The 20,496-nt window shown below is 37.4% G+C and overlaps 2 protein-coding genes across 3 annotated transcripts in view; one reads left to right on the forward strand and one right to left on the reverse strand.

The window, feature by feature from the left end:
• LOC124550831 (replication protein A 70 kDa DNA-binding subunit-like) overlaps positions 1 to 20,496 on the reverse strand; it is a 110,939-nt gene that overhangs the window by 50,901 nt on the left and 39,542 nt on the right. The window lies entirely within an intron of this gene.
• On the forward strand, positions 10,592 to 13,832 carry LOC124550983 (THAP domain-containing protein 5-like). 2 transcript variants are annotated; one of them, XM_047125804.1, is made up of 3 exons: positions 10,592 to 10,856; positions 11,012 to 11,123; positions 11,231 to 13,832. In XM_047125804.1, exon 3 carries the CDS (start codon positions 11,824 to 11,826, stop codon positions 12,931 to 12,933), a length of 1,110 nt encoding a protein of 369 aa, XP_046981760.1. In that variant the 5' UTR covers positions 10,592 to 10,856; positions 11,012 to 11,123; positions 11,231 to 11,823; the 3' UTR covers positions 12,934 to 13,832. Both variants share the same exon structure in this region, with proteins under 2 accessions (XP_046981760.1, XP_046981761.1).

The raw sequence follows: 20,496 nt of genomic DNA on the forward strand, positions 1-20,496 counted from the left end.
CTTTTGGGTCAACAGAAACCTCCGATCTTACACGTCGGCTTTGACCCGTGACGTAAGCGTGTTGTGGTGTGTGACGTCATTACGGCGCGGAGTTTGGTTTGTGAGTGTGGCGTGTTTGTAGATGTTGTGGGGGTGTTTGTCGTGCACTCTGGTGGTGTGTTCATGGTTTACGTTTGTTTGGTTTGTTGGGGTCAGTTTGCTGTTGCTCAGTGGTGAGTGCTGTGTTCGTGGTTTTGAAGCGGAATTTGTATTAGTGAGTTAACGGTTTTGTGTGATGGTTAATGTAATGGTAATTGCTGTACGTCGGGTGAATTTGTTATTGAGTGTATTCGGTTGTGGTTTTTTGTTCAGGAATGGTTTGTGGTTTTTTTTTAATTTTTGTATTGGTGGATGGGATCGGGATATTCTGTTGAGTTATATAGGTCAAGGGAAGTGTTCGATCCTAATTTATGGGATCGGGAGCTGTTGTAGATGTATGTAGGTTTAAGGGAAGTGTTTTTTGAGTTTTGTATCGGGGGATGTGATCGGGAGGTTCTGTTGAGCTATATAGGTCAAGGGAAGTGTTCGATCCTAATTTATGGGACCGGGAGTTACTGTAGATCTATGTAGGTCAAGGGAAGTGTCTGATTCTGGATAAGAATGTGTTTTTTGGTATTTGGTCAGTTTCGTGATGTCGATTTTTTTCGTCGTTTTGCGTGGTTTTGTATGGCGGTCGGTGGCTACATTTGTGTATATTTAGTTTCTCCCCACCCAAAAACCCCCAATTTCCCACGCTTGTCCCGTTAGAGTCATTAGGCTTTTTGTGAAACCTGTGTATTTCAGTGTTTATGATACGTATGCGATGTTTTTATATCCGCCATATTGGAATTGTCGTTTATGGTCGTTTCCGCCATATTTGTGACGTCATGGGTCAAAGCTGACGGGTAAGATCGGACGCTTCTGTATTTCCCAACTTTTTTTTCAAGAGACGTCCACACTTGATTTTCCGAATTATACCAGTAGTTAAAAGTTTCGGCAACTAAGGTAATTTGTTGACCTCCATTGAATCTTAAATAGTGTTTTAAAACGGGCAAACAAGTAAAGCACTCATAAAATAGTAAACAGTTTATAGGTCAGCTTGTCAAACTTTCAAAACACACTCGAATTTAGGAATTTCATAGCAGAACTGTCACTGTTTTTTCTCGCTAGATTAGAAACACTTCATTATGTTGATGTGTAGATATCTAGAACATCCAATATAAAATACTTATGAGGGCGCAGAACGAAAAACATTTTCATCCGTGTTTTGACACATCGCTTTCTTTGCCAAATTCAGATATGGCGGACACTCAATTATATAACCGCTTGCCGGCACGCGCTAGAGCCATCTATCGGTAGGTCCGGTAGTTGAGCATCCCTCATTTCGCTAGCTTTACACCAACGAGTTAAAATTTCATAGAGTGGCTGAGATACTAGTTACAGCGCTCCTAGCGGCAACCAACGCTACCTCGGCCGCCATGTTCTCCTTAGTCAAAACATAAGGAAAGCGTTACTGTTGTTTGTGTTGGAAGTGTGTCAGCTGTTGTGATATTACTGCAATATTTAACTTTTATAGTTGACTTTTTTGTTACAAAATATAAAGTCAACATGCCTGCAGTGTGTTCAGCGTTCAACTGCACACATCGCAGCGATAAAACAACAAATATTTCATATTATAAGTAAGTATATTAGTACCGAAATACGACACACGTTTTTTAATGTTTATTAAAGAGTCATTTGCATTGGAACTGTAATTATGCTTAAGACAAATGCAGGAAGTAATTTATTTATCGTTGATCACAGATTTCCTTTAAAAGATAAGGAAATTACAAAAAGTTGGGTTATAAATATGAAGCGAGAAAACTGGTTTCCTACTACAGCCAGTTACCTCTGTTCAGCTCATTTTGAAGAGAAATATATGTACCACACAAATGTCCAGAGGTGCCTTTTGTCAAAACCAGTACCTGCTATCTTTAACTTTCCACCACATTTACAAAAGCAAGATAAAGAATTACGACCACAACCCAGAAAGCGATCTTTCGACAATTTGCAAGATAGTGCTATTACAGTGACATCATTAGCACAAAGTAAGTCAATAATTTAATTTTACTCCGTGTTCTTATTACTTTGAATTACATACTTTCTATTACAATCTTATGGTGTAGCTCAGTTATAAACTTACGATGTAACTACATTCTTTCAGTGCCTGTCAGACCCACATCTGTTTCTGCTGACCACAATTACTGTCTACCAAGCCCTAAGAAGTTGAAAACACAATATAACAGAGTACAAGCAGAGAATGTGCGACTAAAGAAGCGGATAAAGCAAATGAAGCAACTTAGTGTACGACACAAAAGAAGAATAGTGCAGTTACAGACTTTAGTTGCTGGTTTGAGAAGAAGGCTATGTAGTTCAGTTTCTGATATGTTAAACAGTGAACATGTAGTTAGTTTGTTGAAGGAGCTATTGGAACTTCAGTGCAGTGCTAAACTATGCCATTATTCTCAGCAAATAAGGAAATTTGCCCTGACCCTACACTTTTATTCTGCCAAGGCATACAGCTACTTACGAAAATTTGTGAAATTACCCCACCCAAGAACACTTCGACTTTGTTATTGAATTACTATGCTTGTGTTAACTACTTGTAACACATATTTCAAATAAATTCTCGTTCACAGTGTACTGGTTTTTGAGGCTTTGACTGTTTACTTTGAAATAGCGACAAAAATATCGCATTTCTGCGCCCGTTACTGTTTCTAATAGTTAACCACAGCATGTTTAGAAGTTTCACCGTAGTATTCTGGTGATACCCGCTCTAATTGCATTAATTTATGGGCAACAAGTAACGTTATAGTGGATGGACAGACTTATTTGAGTTGTCTTGTAGTGTTATCTACATCGAAAAGTTTAGCCATATTTCGACAAAAACGTCCCTTTTTGCTGTCAGTGTACACTGAAATCACTGCTGTCTATTGCTTGTTTTAGAAAAAATAAAGCTAGTATGAGCTATTTCAAGTAAGTCAAACGCAGTTACAAGGGGGCGGGACACAGCAGACGAATGCCTTGACTAAAGAAAACATGGCGGCCAGAATTTCAATTTGCTTCAAACATGGCGGACCTATAGCCACTCTATGAAATTTTAACTCGTTGCTTTAGACGCCTGTAGAGAAAACTAGTCAAAGATAAAATGTAACTATCGATAGTAGTCCGTCATAGATAAAAATCACTTATCGATTCTGTAACGCCACTGTCCATATCTGGCTTAATTTCGAGGCCTCTTCTTCTCTATTAAAATTATCTTCATGTTTATAAATTTATTCTATGAAAGGCGGGCGCGGAATTGCTGCGTTCCACAACTGTATTTTATATTTTATGTGAAAATATTGAGTTAATATGCTAATTGTTATTTTTTCCAATCAGAAAACATGTAGTTTCTTGTAACTGATATCGAACAGACAGCGTCAAGAGGACATTTTGACTTATGTATAAAGTATTTAACCACAATGGTCATCTATTGTAATTTAATATGAAAAGAAATAACGATCGCGCTGATGGGCCGAACGCAGCATGAGGCAGAAGGCACATTATTGTTTTCCTATTATTTCTGAACCAACTTTTTTTTGTGTAGTGTTGCATTTCTTTTTAAGTCTATAAAGCTTCTGGTCCCTTAGTGTTGATCCGGGTATGACTACATCGCGACTATAAAAAATGCACAGAAATTATAATGTTTCTTCTGAACGATCTCAAATATATATCAATATGCTGCTCTTATTCAGGTATTTAATGCTGAACGTATGTTATTATAATAGTGTAATCAATCCCTGATTCTGTTGCCAAGTGGCCCACCAAAATATTAACTTTTTCGACATTAAAAAAAAGTAACAATTCTTTTTATTTTCGTCCCCCAAGAGCAACGCTACGCTTGGCGCCCGAACAGGGACTTGATCAAAAAATCATTTCATGCATGTGCTTAAAAATTTTTCAGTGCTTGCTCTAATAATTGTTTCATTTTTTCATGTGGATGCAATTCAACTGAGAAAGAAGTGGGAAAACCTTTTAATTAATTCAGAAGAACGATTGATGCAATTACCAAAAAACGCGAATGTTCATCCGTATAACCATCAAGACAGCCATAGTAAGTGAAATTTTTATACGCAGTAGCCAAGCTCTCGTAGTGACGTAGCGTCTTTCGAGATGATCAGAACGTAAACCTGTCTTTCCTCGCCTTGAAACAGCTTTATTTCAATTTGTCCATAGTCCATTCTTATGTAGTTAAATTCAGTGAAAGTGTACCATTGTTGTCTGTGCATAAAAAAAATACGATATGGCGGATAACTACGCTCAAAACTGGCAAAACGTGTGATATTTCATTGGTTTGTAATTAGTAGGAACCATCTTGTCTTCTTGGCGTACATGAACGTCAGTTGTTACTCAGAGTTAAATTTCATCTTAGGTCTTCGACCATAGATACTAGTTCGAAGTCTTAGGTCCCAGTAAACCATAGCACTACGTCACAAACAAACGACTGACGGCAGTGACAAACAATATCTGTAGCATTTTGACGTTTGACAAATAATTCATGAACATGGCTGACGGTAAACAGCGGACACAAACAAAAGCAGACGACAGCAGTGATGCGAATGGACCTCACGATCCATTACGATAACGCGCGATAGGTACACGAGCGGAGGAAGAAGCAGCCTCGACCGAAGTTTTAGAAGCTGGTCCTAGTGTGCAAATTATTCCCGCTTTTGAAAAAAATGACTTGGCTGCAATAATGGAACGCAAGTTCGAAAGCCAAAAACAGGAAAGATTAGATGAAAAGGCCCGCGAAGAAAAAGAGAAGGCCGAAAGACGACATAATAAAAATCAGGTCCTTACAAATCTGTGCAATTCAGTAAAGACAGAAATAGATTCGGTAAAAACAGACATAAATTCAGTAAAAACAGATCTGCAAACGGAGATAAATGACTTAAATACCCGGTTAAATTCGGTAAAGGCCGAACGAAAGGCAGACATAACAGGTGATTTAAATACCCTGTTGGGTAATGTCCAAAGCCAAATCAGTAGTCAGATCACGACCATGAGGCTAGAAATTGACGCACAAGTAGAGTCAAAAGTAGAGGATATTTCAAAACGGTTAGATAAAAAAATCGAAGCAGCCAAGGGAGAGAGAAATTCAAAAGTGATGGAATATCAAAAACAAGCTGCGACCTTAAAAGAAGATTATACTGCAGTCTCTGATGAGGTCAAAGGAGTTAAAACCGCAGTAGACACGATCGAGAATGTTGTTGACGATCTTTCCAAATAGATTGAGACTCTTAATGTAGAGGATCAAATAAAGAATACTGTTAAGGCACATGCTGAAGCATTGTCTGACCACTACCAAGAGTGGATTAAAAACAAAGACGGATTCATAGAAAACAAGGTCAAGAACGAACTCAGGGAAACTGTCAAAAACGTGACCTTTGAAATATTGGCAGCCCCTGGAAAAACAGGAGACACGGTGATGTCAGAATTAGGCCAGATAAGACGGACGTTAGCTCAAGATTTACCTGAATGGCGTCAACAGATAGTTGATGAAGTTCGTACACTAAAATGTCAAGTTGAAAATTCCCCACCTTCCGTGTCAGGAGAGTGGAATAATTCACCACGATGTAATGAACAACAGCACGTACATTACCATTCACCTCGGGCATGGATGTGTGTGATGTCCTTAGGTTAGCTAGGTTTCAGTAGTTCTAAGTTCTAGGGGACTGATGACCCCAGTAGTTAAGTCCCATAGTGCTCAGAGCCATTACCGTTCACCATTTGATAACGCTCAAACTCATAGTTCTATAGAAGCACAATTTAACCAGAGTACCAGCCCACCCACTTTTGTCAGTTTGATGCAGGAGGACAGCGTGATCAAACATCGTGTTTTTCCGACCTTTCACCCACAGAAAAGAGAAATTCATCCTATAGTGTTCCTCCGAAATTTTTCAGGAATTTTCCCGAATAGCTGGAGTGACCGCCAGCGAATTCAATTCGTTAGTGGATTTATCGTAGGCGATGCTGCCTTATGGGGAGCCGAAATGGTCGACTCTTGTAAAAGCTACAAAGAGTTTGAACAGATGTTTTTAGCTAAATTCTGGAGTTCTGGTGTGCAGCAGCGCCTGAGAAAAGAGGTTTACAACGCCGAAGTGTTTAACAGTAAGCGCGGTAGTTTGAGAAGATATTTTGAAAAGTATTTAGCGAAAATCAAGTTCTGGGATTCGCCGATCACCGCCAAAGACGTTATTATGATTCTAAAAACTAAGCTACCGATTGCGATCAGAGAAAAGTTAGTAAACGTGTCTGAGGACGATACGGACACTTTCCTATCTGTGTTAGACTCGTTAGATCTGATTTACGAGGACGCTAGAGTTGATGTTGGCAACGCCCATTTCAGTGCAGGCCAGCACAACACAGAATAGGCAGGCAACAGTGGTGGCCGAGCGAAAGCGCGTCACAGCGACGGTCAGTACCAACCCCAGAACGGTTTCAAAAATAAACACACTACGTACTCCAACAGTAAATACAAAAATAAGTACAATAACGGCCAGAGATACAATCCAATATATAATTCGTCACCACCTCAGTACGGAAATGCACTTTATAATACCCATCCCCAGCAATATGGAAACAAACCGATCAACGGTAATTATCAAAACGATCAGTCTTACGATTCAAATCGTCAGTGGAAAGGAAATAAATGGCATAATCAAGGTGGAGACCAACGTACACCTTTTAGTAACGGTTACAATCAACACAAGAAACAGCAAAATACCTTTCAGCCACAAAATATACACTTCACGCAACAAGCAAACGGACCTTCGGGAAGTCTGAAGCCTAAACGCCCGCATAATACGCAAATTTATTATGCGCAAGCGAATACGCCAGGACAACAAGATCCATTTCCAACCGAGTTCGTACCACAAAACCAACACCAGTTCCAGACGGAAGAAACTTTAAGAAATATAAATCAGCAGGAAAGTAAGCGTCAATTAAAGCAATTAGGTATGACAAAGAGACAAACTTACGGGATGATCTAGTAGCAGACACTGAGACGAAAGACAATGATGACGTATGGGACGAACAAGTTCAAGCTTCCATAAGAGTATCAATTGCCAACAAACCAGTAACAGCCATTGTAGATACAGGAGCTAATATAAATGTCTTATCTTTATGTTTATTTAAGCAAATATCCTCTGTATGCAAAGTTTTATCACTTCCAATTCAAGGTTGCGTCGTATCGGGAGCAACTGGTCCACTAACACAACGTGTAAATCTGCAGACTCGGCTTCAAATCCAGGTAGAGTCTATTTCAGTAACGTGCATTTTTCTTCTTGTTAAAAACCTATCAGTGCCATGTATCTTGAGTATGGAATTCTTGAGGCAGCTAAAATTGACCGAGTGTGGAATCTGTACTCTAGTAGCGAGCCAGCAACAAGTTGAAAGGTGGCTACACTGAGCCACTGCGCCAGAGATTGCGCCAAAAAGTATTATTAAGCCGCCTCCACAGTGCTAGGAGAGAGCTCGTAGTAGTCAGTGTGTGTGTGGGCAGAGCTCGTTGTAGTCAGTTCGTGCCGAGATGTGCTAGTGGGCACTGCTTGTCGTGAAGTCGGAGTGAGATGTGGTAGTAAGGAGTGTTTGTTCCATGTTTTATGCAGTTATTTGATGGGAGAGATAGCAGATGTTATTCTAATGGAAATACTGTAACGATCAGAGTGCTTTTCGTCAATATATATGAAGGTAAAATATTGCGTGTTTTTTCATTAATTCCATGTTTTAAATAATGAGTCATTACAGGTTCAGTCAACAAAGCATCTGGCGTGTGTTCTTGTATTAGAGTTTAATTCTGGTTTCCTTACGCAATTGTAGTACTTGTAATTTTCTTTTATCACGTCAGTATATCTGGTATTTAAAAATTCTTGTCTTGTTGAAGAAGAACCGTGCCAGATGTACGTTGAGTCACACTCCCACATACAGAACAGTTATACTTGTGCTTTGGTTTAGTAGGTTTTATAGTTGCTGGGGACTTCATTAATTAACTGTGTTTACGAAAATTTTCTTACATTGTTTGTTGCAGTCAGATTGCGTAATAATACTAGTCAGGGCCAGCCGTTTACGAGACTTGCGTAATCGGACATACAGCTACAAAAAATCTAAAAATATTTTCAAAATATTTAATTAAGCCCCCATGCACGTGGCGACCGCTGCTTTGGATCGTCCCTTGGAATTTTTCTGATTGTAAAAATAGTAGACTGTAGTATTGTTGTAGTAATTTGTAGTTAGTAATTGTAGTCTATTTTGCATGTGTAGATTTGGTAATTGTCATTCTTCTAATGGTATTTTTTCTCAGAATTAAATTTGTTGTCTTGTCAACGGGTTTGACAATTTAGTGCAATTATTTCAATTGTTCGATTGATCGTGTTTGAGGGAGTCATTGCATTTGAATGGTATTGTTGAGATAAAGAGTCACCGTGTGTAATTTTCGTACAGTGACGAATTTTTTGTATGTTTTGTAAATGATTACGCGATCAATGAAAAAGGCGAAAATGATGAATAGTGAGAATGACGAAATTGTTGACATGGCGAACTCGCCAACAGAGGAAAACAGTATGGTGGATAATGAGGTGGAAAACAATGTGATAAGTCTGGTAAATAGTCCGGAACCATTTCAAAATTTTTCTCAATCAGAAAATTCACAGAATACGAGATCAACGATAGAAGATTCTGAAGTAGTATCGAACACAGATAGCCTTATGGCTATGCAGAAGGAAGTTAGTTTTGCGGGAAATGTTAGGGGTGAAAAGAGTTTCGAACCAGTTACTATGGAGCAGGTGATGAGTGCAATATTAAATTTGGGATCACGGATAGAAGCAATGACAACACGGTTATGCTCAAAAATAAGAACAATTGAAACAGAAATAGATACAACTAAAACCGAGATGAAAGCAGTGGGATCACAGTTACGATCTGAATTAGAAACTGATAGGGGAACAATGGAAACTCAGTTAGGCTCACGAACGGGGACATATTTCAAAAACATGAAAGACGAATTAAAGAGGGAAGTTAGAGAGGAGGCGCAACCGATTTTGAATTCTCACAATAATAGCTTAATTTCAACAGAAATCAGACAAGAGGAACAGGGCAGGGAACAGGAAGAAAGAGATCGCGTGATAGTACAGAAATTTTCAGAGTTAAATTTACAACGTGCAAAAGATAAGGAAGAAATAATTGAAAGAATCGAGGAATCCGTACCAAATGACAGAATAAATAACTTAACGAAAATGTGTGAACAGTGACAACACCGAAACCCGAGTCGCGACATTTACAGAAGACGTAAATAAACAGGAAGAACAATTAAGTGACTCATCGGAAAGAGTTGAGATATCAGATAAATTGACAAGTGTTAGTTTAGCAGAAGGGTTTGAGGAAAATAATTTGTTTCATTTACGTGATGCAACAAGAGAGCGCCAGGCGCGTGAATTTAACAATAATCGTTATTGTGACTGGGACAGACGCGGTAGGTCTTTGTCGCCACGAGGCGAAAACTTTGACTATAAACACTTTTTGACTGTTCGGAAATTTAAGATCTTCCGCAATTCTAAGAATGAGATACATCCATGTTCATGGTTAGATCAATTTACGTACGCACTTCCGCCAGAATTGCCACAAAGTCACAAACTAGAAATTATGTGCGGCTATTAAGTCCTCAGGGGATTCACTACTCTAAGTGAATATGTGCCGTAGCGAGCATAGGGCCCCGAGCTGTAGTGGTGCTATTTCTCTTTTAGTTTTCTGCACCGCTACCTACTCTTTTACTATTCTTTGCATCTGTCAAACCAGCTCTTCGACTATCAATCTATCTAGAGAGTAAGTAGACAATAACCTGATATGACTATTTACCTAAAAGTGATTTCGGAAATTACCGTTTGGACTTACTATATTTTCTGCAGCATTCATTCCTAGTTTAAACGAAATTTTACCTGTTTATCTTCGTAACGATATTACTTCATATGTTGACGATATTCTTATTGCTAAACGTTCTTGGAGTAAGCACAACAAAATTTGGATTCATTATTACGTATTTTTGCAAGAGTTGGCCTTACAGTGAACTTAGAAAAATCTGAATTTGGTCATTCTCAGGTGAAATTTCTCGGTCACATTATTTCTACAGAAGGTATTCTTCCTGATCCAGAGAAATTAGACGCTATTCGTAATTATGCTGTTCCTACCACAAAACGTGAGGTTCGTAGTTTCCAAAATTTTTGTGGAATGATATACTTTAAAAAAATTTTTGTGGAATGACATACTTGTAAGAAACTAATAGCTAGATGTAAACATGCGGAGAGTACAAGGATACCGCGCTGTGTTTTGGCGGCGGCACATACTCAAAGCAACAGTCAAGTCTGCGCGCCGCACAAGGCAGTCGTTGACCGCGAACAATTGCTTCCTACGTCACGCGCCTACAGCTGATCGAGCGCTCAGTCAACGCCACCTAGGAACAAGGCCTCACATCGTGAGTCTAAGGAACCTGTGACGTCACGGGTAGGGGTCTGAGAAGCTAGGAACCGACTACCGACACACGTGATTCGTAGCGTTTCCATGTTGTACTTTGTGCTGTTCGTGAGTGGTTATTTGATCTATACTCAGTTACGATGCCCCGAAGGTGTTGTATGCCGAATTGCAGGGGCAATTACGATAATGGACCTAAAGTCAGTGTATTTTATTTTCCATCTGACGAGAATTTAAGACGAAAATGGTTATCGGCTGTTCACAGACAAGACTGGACACCGAGTAAGCACTCTGTTGTAAGTATCAGTGTATTTGTTTGGTTAGTGTGTCGTAGTTACTTGAAATGTAGTACAGCTGAACAAAATACAGTAAACAGAAGAACATATTTATAATCTCATACCTCGTTAATTTTCGTTATATGTTTTAAAGAGAACTGTATGCTTGTTTTTAGATATGTGAACTGCATTTCAACAAGGACGACATTTTAAGCAGTACCAGTATGTATGACCCGAAAACTGGTATACTCTTGACAGCACCGTTGGATCGTCGACGCTTGAGAAAAGGTGAGTTACGAAACACGCTCTTAGTAAAGTACAGTGGCATAAGAACTATCTTTATTTCACTTATATGCTGTGAGATCGGTTTCATACTTGGTTATTAATTTTTTCAGATGCTATCCCATCGAAGTTGCCTGGATGCCCATCTTACTTGTCGAGTCATCAAACTGCAGTACGAGAGGACCCAGAAATTCGTAGGGGGCGTTTAGAAAATCGTGCTCTTCAAATTGCTATCCAAGAAAGTGTGGACACACATGCGAAAATGATTGATGCGATATCGTTCGATAGTTTAGAACAAATGAAAACAAAGTTGAGTGAATGTGAAAAGCACAGTGACTGGGTAGTGATAAACAAATCGGACAGTGTGAGACTAGTGTTACTAAAGCATAATCCTTACCCAAGAATTTTTTGCCACGTAGTTATAAGCAGTGGTTTATTACTCAGTGTCTTCAATAATGATATTGAAGTGAAATGTATTGGAAACATGAAATTTCCCATGAAAGTAAACAACATACAGGTGGTAAGTGATGTTCTTAAGAACATTTATCTTCTGTATAATAGTTCTGAGGCTCCTGTAGATAACATTTTGTCTTTGACCAGTTATTGCAAAATTTATTAGAAAAGTTGCCAGGAAACGAAACTAAAATTACATTTTTGAAGGAACAGATTTCATTTTTGAAGTGCAGAAGTTCAACTCAATTTAGGTATGATACTAACTCGTATGATAATGTGGTCATTAGTACATTCTATAAGCCCACATGCTTACAAATTTTTGAGGAACACTGACAGTTTTTCTATGCCTAGTCCTAACACCCTTTCAAGGCTTTGTAGTAAACTCTCAACAAATCCTGTCATTGAGCAACAGGGTCATCAGTTTACGAGCTACATCACAAATAAAGTAGGTACTTTATCCTCAGATGATAAAACTGTGCTCCTGTTGATGGATGAAATTCATCTGAAGTCTCAGCTTGATTACAAAGCTGGAAATGTTGTAGGATGTGCCTTTAACACTGAAAAATTTTTGTGTGCAACCAGCGCCTATGTTTTTATGGTTCAGAGCATGGAATCACCTTACAAGGATGTGGTATCTATTCTGCCAGTTCATACTATTCAGGGTGATGTTCTGTTCTCTTACATTAAAGCAGTCATTGTTAAATTAGAAGCAGTTGGATTTGAGGTGGTTGGTATAGTAGCAGACAATAATGCAATTAATAAGAAAGCAATGTCTAAGTTTTCTACTCCTCCAGATGTGAAAATAAAGTATGATCACCCTGTACAGTCTTCTCCAAATCGCCCATTGTATTATTTTGTGGACACTGTCCATATTTTGAAGTGTATCCGCAATAACTGGTTTAACCAAAAGGAGCAGATCTTGTGTTTTCCTGACTTCAGTGACAGTTTGAAGGGAGGTTTGTCTTCTGTTGGAGCACTGAAAGAATTGCACTTGATAGAAAAAGATGAACTATTGCAATATGGCAGTTCCTTAACTTTGAAGTCTCTATTTCCTAACTCAATTGAGGGCCAAAATGTCAAGTTAGTGTTGCGTATTTTCAGTGATACGACAGTTGTTGCTTTGGACACATTTGGTTCAAAGAAAGCAATTAGCAACTGGGAAAGTACTGCAACATTCATAAAAATAATAAATCGTTGGTGGGATATTGTAAATGTAAAAACATTACTCAAGGGACAGAGGTTAAGAAATATTTTCCAAGAACCTGTGACTAGTAAATCCCATCACATACAAGAATTCTTACAGTGCTTCATCTCATGGTTATGTTCTTGGGAAGAGTGTACTGATGAAAGAAAACTTACTTGAGAGACACATAGCGCTTTGAAACACCCAACTGCTGCTTTGATAGACTTCAGTGACTACTGGCTTTCTGAGAAAAACAGATCATATTTGCTGTTAGGAAAAGTACAGACAGACAGTTTAGAAGACAGGTTCGGCAAATACCGCCAGCTATGTGGGGGAAATTATCATGTTTCTCTAAGACAAGTTTTTGAAACTGAACAAAAACTAAGGGCACAGTCTATGTTTTCCCTTGTGCTTCGGTCGAAAGTAGTTGGGGATGTTGTTATTAAGACCACTGATATTTTTTCTACTCATACTCAAATTCAGGGATTAAAAGAAACATCAATACCAGAATTTTTAAATGTAGCAGTAGATGAAAATGATGATGATGGAATAGATGAGAATACTTGGCCACTGTTGCATTACATAGCAGGTTACTGCTCACACCAAGCTATTAAAAAAAAACCATTGTGAATATTGTAAGGTATTCCTTACTACAGATGAAATGAAGCAGGGTGGTGATGATTTGATTATGGTAAAAGACAGAGGAGGGTTGACATATCCTGCAGATGATGTAGTAGTGTGTGTGACATATGTCTATTTAACTCTACAGAAAATTCTGAAAGACCAGGAAATTTTATTTTTAGAACAGGCAAATCAGAGAAATGTACTTGTGAAGGTAGCATCCCAAAACATTCCCAGCAATCTTTTTTATGGGTTTCACTGTAAAAATAAACACTCAATTGATTCAGTCATGAATTGCATACTGTTTTGCTGTGCAAATATTTTGCTAAACAATTACACCAAGAGGAGAAATGATGTAACTACTGTTAAAAATGTAACTGTGTACAAAAGATTGAAAAAATGTTAAATTATACTGTTTGGGGCTTGGGAAGATGATGTGAAATAAATGTTTATTTCTATTTTCTGTTTTTATTTCGTGCACAGTATCCCATGCATCTTGTTGGTAAATGTTATGTATTGGACCCCTTCTGCTCTCTTCGAAATGGTGCAGCCGTAAACATGAGGCTTTGCTACAGATTAGTTTGTTACCACAAATTCTCTGTGAAACCCCAATCTCATAGAATTAGGGGAATAGTCTTTTCTGTTCATCAGTAAATATATAATTAATGCTGCTCCTGCTCTGTGGTTGACAAGTTTTTGTATATATTTTTGTCCAATCAGTAAATTAATTATTCTCACAAGGAGAACAATCCATTGCTAGTATTAGCATGCTAGTCTGCCATCATAAGTAAATATTAATCTGCAGAACAGGTCCAGTCTGTCAATACAACCAATATTTCGGGGAGGGGGGAGGACAATACATAACTTAAGCCATTCTTCATTTGAGAGAAATTGATAATGTTTTTGGAGTTTGGAATAGCAGTGCTTTTTTTCCTCTGGGACAACATTAAATAGTGAATAGTAAAAGAATTTAATTGTCATTTAGCTATTGCAGCAATAGACAGTCAAATTACAAATGTTTAAAAAGTATACAGCATGTATACAAAAATTACTTTACACAAATTAAAAAACAATGTTACAACAGATTTTCCATAAAGTAAAATATTCAAGCTAAAACGATTTGTGTAGTACATCTTAAATTGAAATCATTAAGGAAATTATGGTACACTCACCGAGCAGTTATCACTGTGATATTTACACTCATACATTCAAGTGAGTAGGGAGGATTTACTGATAACCAACTGTACTACTTGTGCTTGAATAAATCAAATAAAGCTTCTACCCATTCTAGAGGCAGTTTGTTGAACAGCTTCATACTCACTACATTGCTGTTCTATGATTTAGATAATCTGCAGTAAGGTATGTGAAGATGCACACTATTTCTAGTTCTGGCATTACTGAAGATTGGGATACCACTCATCTGCTTTCACAAATGGCACTATAGATGACATTTTAAATTTTTACAATGCTGTAATACCCATTGCCAATGATCAGTGTATCAAATGACAAGTATTTTAATTAAAAGATGGGGATCAGTATGTGGATGGGTGAATATAAATGGATCAGTTTGTACAGTAAAAAGTAATAATAGGTTCTTAAGATATGTCGTTACATGAAGCCGATGGGTGGTGTCCCATTCTTCAGATAAACCTCAGTTCCATGAGAGTGTAAATCCTGCCTAAGCTGGTATTCTGTTAAGTTAGTCTTTGTATACAGTAGAACAGTGAAAATGTGCAAATTTATAACAATTAATATTTTCAAGCTGATAAACAATGGCTTACAGTGGGCAAGTTTGTCAGAGTTTGTAATGATTCTAATGTGTGATTCCCATGTCAATTTATAATACCTAATAACTTAACACTACCTAGTCTTCTACTGGCAAATCTCTTAAACTAAGTAGTATGTAGAAGGTTCAGTGAAGTTTACACAAGTTTCTGTACGGTAATGTTTTCTTAAGTATAAAACTGTAGATGACTGCCAAATGAGGTATCTGTCATACGAAACTAGAATTTGACATAGATACAAGTCCCAGAGTACCTGCTTCGATAGATTGTCAGTCTTTCCAATTGCGGTACCTCATTTTAAATTAAATTATGCAAGGTGACATACACGGTGAAAATAGTGCTGTCAGAGTTATGGAATTAGAAATTCGCATTTTCAAAACGCGAGTGACGGAAATTAAAAAGTATTTTCACCTTTGGAGCTATAGTTTACGAAATTTGAACAATGTAATTCTCCTGTGAGAATGATTAGCGTTTGTTTACAGATTTGTGTATAAGGCAGTGAGTAGTCTACCAGGAAACTGTTTAATGTTTTCATATACGTGGCGTAGAGCCTAACAAGCCGCTCGGTATTTCGGACCCCTAGTTGTGACGTCGGCTCAGTGCGAATGCACTGACAGCCGTAAACAAATACACAGTTTAATTTCTCCGACTAAATTCAGTATAAAGCTATAGTGACTTGATGAATTATGCTATTAACATTCAGTATTTTTCAGGATACGGTTCTATAAAATATTTAAGAACTTCAGGTAAATTCTGTGTGTCTCCGACGTTAAGAGGACTTGCTATCGAGAAATTTTCAGAAAGAATGTAATTTCGAAGAAGAAACTAATAAACTAAAAAGGTAACTATTAATTGAGTTTATTTTTCAGGTAACATATTTCCACTTAGGTACGTACTTTAGACGTAATTTGCTGCTCGCAATTACGTGATTCATACTTTGTGCTACTTTCATGTTCTATGAATTTACTTGTGAAGCGACGTGCTTGCGTACGCTAACTGAATTTGACAATGATTATTAATGAAATGGGTTGTAACTTGTGTATATTATGCATCGCTTGGCTGCAATGCTTTTTCACTGATGTCATATTTTTTTTATTATGTGCCTGCTGTGCTTATTTATTTAAATTATAATTGTAACCTGATTAATTGTGCTGATGTGGTTACGTATGTAAGTTATACTTTGTGATTTATCTGCTTGCGCCTTCATGTTTACTTATTAAGATTACATATGAACATTTATTTGCTTATGTTGATATAATGCTAATGACCTGTTTATTACGTAAGATATATGTTTACTGCTATGCGTATGGATTGCATATTTACACATTTCTGGTTTGTTGTCATAACTGCTCTTTAATTTGGTATATAGAAATGCTGATATAAGGTGTACAAACATAGAGTTTAGGGCACACTATGGTATTAATTATAGATTGTTCGCTTGGCAGAGCCTCGTTGTAGGAATTGTGCTGCATCCACTTGTTGACATTCTGTCTCTACTGGTATATTTACTCGCTAGTGCTTGTTTTGCTTACGCTCAGTGCCTTATATTTTTAAGATAAGAAAATGAACTGCTATAATTCGACATAAACGACATTAGTACAAGAAACTTCATAGAAGTCACATGAGCTGGAGGTTTTATGAAAGCTGTATAAATGTATGCTAATAGGAAGGAAGCTAACGACATGACATACCAAAACTAGGTTTAGACCATTAACAATTATTACACTGCATTTTTCGTGAGCAATTGAAATAGGAAGTGACACTTGACACAAGAAATACTCCACATGTTTGCTTTTGCCATAATTCTTGAAGTGGTGTACACACTGTGAAATATTATGATCATTCACATTCTGTAATTGTACTTAATTACTGAGAGTTATTCGAACTAAGTCTGTTAGAGGTCATGTATGCATTTCTTTTGTTTATAATTCATAATGAGTAGAAGATTTGGGTCAGACGGATTACACAGAGGTGGTGTATTGACAATGTGTCTTCAGATTGTATGGGATGATGAACTGAAGTTTGCACTGTGGTTTTATCTGTACTTGTTCGAGGAGACTGACTAGAGGAAAGAGTTGTGTTGGAAGTGAGATGATATTGGCAATAAGGTTCATATTTATCGACGTATTGAAGAGGTATTATTGAGGTATAGAGATTATATTAAGTTGATGATTATTGGAGTTTTTGTGGACAAGAGGTAAGGTAAATGCTATTAATGATGAGGTTTATATGTATTGACGTATTGAAGAAGTATTAGTGAAGTATTGAGATTATGTGATGCTGATGATTATTGGAGTTTTGGTGTATAAGAGGTAAAGTAAGTGAGATGCATATTTTTTTTTGTTGGTCTTATGGAACAAGGAGGATGAAGATAGCAGACTAGAACACTAAAGTAGAAGGAAGATAGTCTATACACACACTTTGTTAAATCACTAAGCAGTATATACTTTTTTTTTGAAGAGAGGAAGTAATTGCATATCGTGGCTCACTGACAGATGTTCAACAACAGTACATTTGATCTGGCTTGGCAAACATTGGTCTTGACATGATGACTATGACGTTGACTTAACTATTATTGACTGTTATACATTGCTGCCAGTACTACTTGATACACATGATGAACATCAGATTTTGACAGAATTACATTTACACAATTAACACTATTCAGTTACACAGTAGTACTTAATGTGGATGAGAGATGAGTGAGTGTGTTTTGTGTGTTTTCCTTTCCTAATCCTACCCACCTATCTCTTGAATATTATTTTATTTGTTTGTAGTGGCTTGCACTGACACCCATAAATATTATAGGTTTACTGATATTTGAGTATTTGTAATAGTTACTACGACAATTATCTGATATCATTTGTGTGTTTATTAGAATTTGTATGTTTAGTGTAAAAGCATTTGTATGTGTATTCAAACTATTGTTCATGCCTGAACTGTCTGATTAGTGATGGTAAATATTATGAACTGTTACTTGCACTTTTTTTCAACGTAATGTGTGACACTTAGGAATGATTAATTTCTGCTGTTGAACTGTGTGATCAGTGATAGTGAATATTATGGACTGTTACTTGTACTTTTTCTTTGGTGTCACTAGGACATGTTTAATTTCTGCTGATGAACAGTGTGATTAGTATGTGTATTCAAACTATTGTTCATGCTTGAATTGTGTGATCGGTGATAGTGAATATCATGGACTGCTCTCTGGACCTGCTCATCATTGCTAGGTGCAACTGATGGACTACTTGTATGGAAATAATGTCACTTGTTGCTGTGTGCACCTGCTCAACATTACTGGGTGCACAGATGAAGCTACTTCTATGGAAATGATGTCACTTGTTGGTGTCTGCACCTGCTCTCAACATTGCTGGGTGCAACTGATGGACTGTTTCTGCTGAAATAATATCACTTGTTGCTGTCTACACCTGCTCAACATTGCTGGGTGCCACTAATGGAACTGCTTCTGCTGGGAAATGTGACTTGTTGCTGGGTGTACCTGCTTAACTTTACTGGGTGCCACTGATGGACTGCTTCTACTGAAAAGATGTCACCTGTTGGTGTCTTTTTTTGTATAAACTAATCATTGAAAGCATTTTATGTGAACATTTGTATAAACTGATTTTTTTAATGTATTGTGTAAACTATTATGTAAAGCCACATGTATGAAAAGAATTTGTATTGCCTACTGTATTTTATATATTAGGTTACTGTAAGGTCAGTGCAAAGCCAAAATTTTAACTAATTATGTGATATTTAGGTATTAATATTATCTTTTGTTTTGTTTGTATTTTTGTGGACGAATTTGGTGGTATTTTCACCACCAATGCTGGCAAAAATACCATCAAATTCTGGCCTGTGGAGGAGGGGCATATGAAAGGTGGCTACACTGAGCCACTGCGCCAGAGATTGCGCCAAAGAGTATTATTAAGCCGCCTCCACAGTGCTAGGAGAGAGCTCGTAGTAGTCAGTGTGTGCGTGGGCAGAGCTCGTTGTAGTCAGTTCGTGCCGAGATGTGCTAGTGGGCACTGCTTGTCGTGAAGTCGGAGTGAGATGTGGTAGTAAGGAGTGTTTGTTCCATGTTTTATGCAGTTATTTGATGGGAGAGATAGCAGATGTTATTCTAATGGAAATACTGTAACGATCAGAGTGCTTTTCGTCAATATATATGAAGGTAAAATATTGCGTGTTTTTTCATTAATTCCATGTTTTAAATAATGAGTCATTACAGGTTCAGTCAACAAAGCATCTGGCGTGTGTTCTTGTATTAGAGTTTAATTCTGGTTTCCTTACGCAATTGTAGTACTTGTAATTTTCTTTTATCACGTCAGTATATCTGGTATTTAAAAATTCTTGTCTTGTTGAAGAAGAACCGTGCCAGATGTACGTTGAGTCACACTCCCACATACAGAACAGTTATACTTGTGCTTTGGTTTAGTAGGTTTTATAGTTGCTGGGGACTTCATTAATTAACTGTGTTTACGAAAATTTTCTTACATTGTTTGTTGCAGTCAGATTGCGTAATAATACTAGTCAGGGCCAGCCGTTTACGAGACTTGCGTAATCGGACATACAGCTACAAAAAAATCTAAAAATATTTTCAAAATATTTAATTAAGCCCCCATGCAAAGTAACTGTAAATTTGTTAAGAAGTAAGGTGAAGACAAACTTTGGGGTGCTTCAAATAGCAGTACGGCCATGGACTAAAAGACAACAGTACAGTCAGACAGAAGATGTGACACACACGAGCCCTGAAAGTGAAAGATATGGACTTCCTTGTCGAAGCCATCACCAGTGACCACTCTACAATCCAAGTCTATCATAAATAGTGTATGTCTGACGAAAATAAATGTATAATTAAGTGCGACAACGGACAAGGCAATCAATCGACAAGACGATGACAATATAATGAATACAGTCAAAACAAAGTTGTGTACCAGTTGTGATAGTCAAATTACTTTTGCAACGATGAAAAATGAAGTGTGACTCTATTTCCTTATAAATTTTGTAAATATGTGTGCTTATAGCCTTAATTTTAAGAATCATCAAGAAAGACTGAATCCATGCGAACACTGATAGAAAACCAGAACAAATTCACAATGATCCACCGTCAGTAATTACAAATTGAAACGTTAATTCTTTTATAATGGAATGAATGTGAATTGAAACTTTTAATAACCTGTATGTTACACCCGAAAATTACAAATATTCCATTGGGCATGAGGATGAAAGTAATACCTTCGGTATTCCTTCCCTTCTCATGGGAGGCAGTGTAATATTAGTAATCTTCGCCTCACAAACATTAATATACGCTCAATAGTAAATGCCTGATGGCCTA

Source organism: Schistocerca americana, chromosome 9 (assembly GCF_021461395.2).
Source record: "Schistocerca americana isolate TAMUIC-IGC-003095 chromosome 9, iqSchAmer2.1, whole genome shotgun sequence".
Taxonomy (NCBI): domain Eukaryota; kingdom Metazoa; phylum Arthropoda; class Insecta; order Orthoptera; family Acrididae; genus Schistocerca; species Schistocerca americana.

What these genes read in the sequence shown, in the direction of transcription:
- LOC124550983 (XM_047125804.1), top strand. Translation starts at nt 11,824, where the DNA reads ATGATACTAACTCGTATGATAATGTGGTCATTAGTACATTCTATAAGC.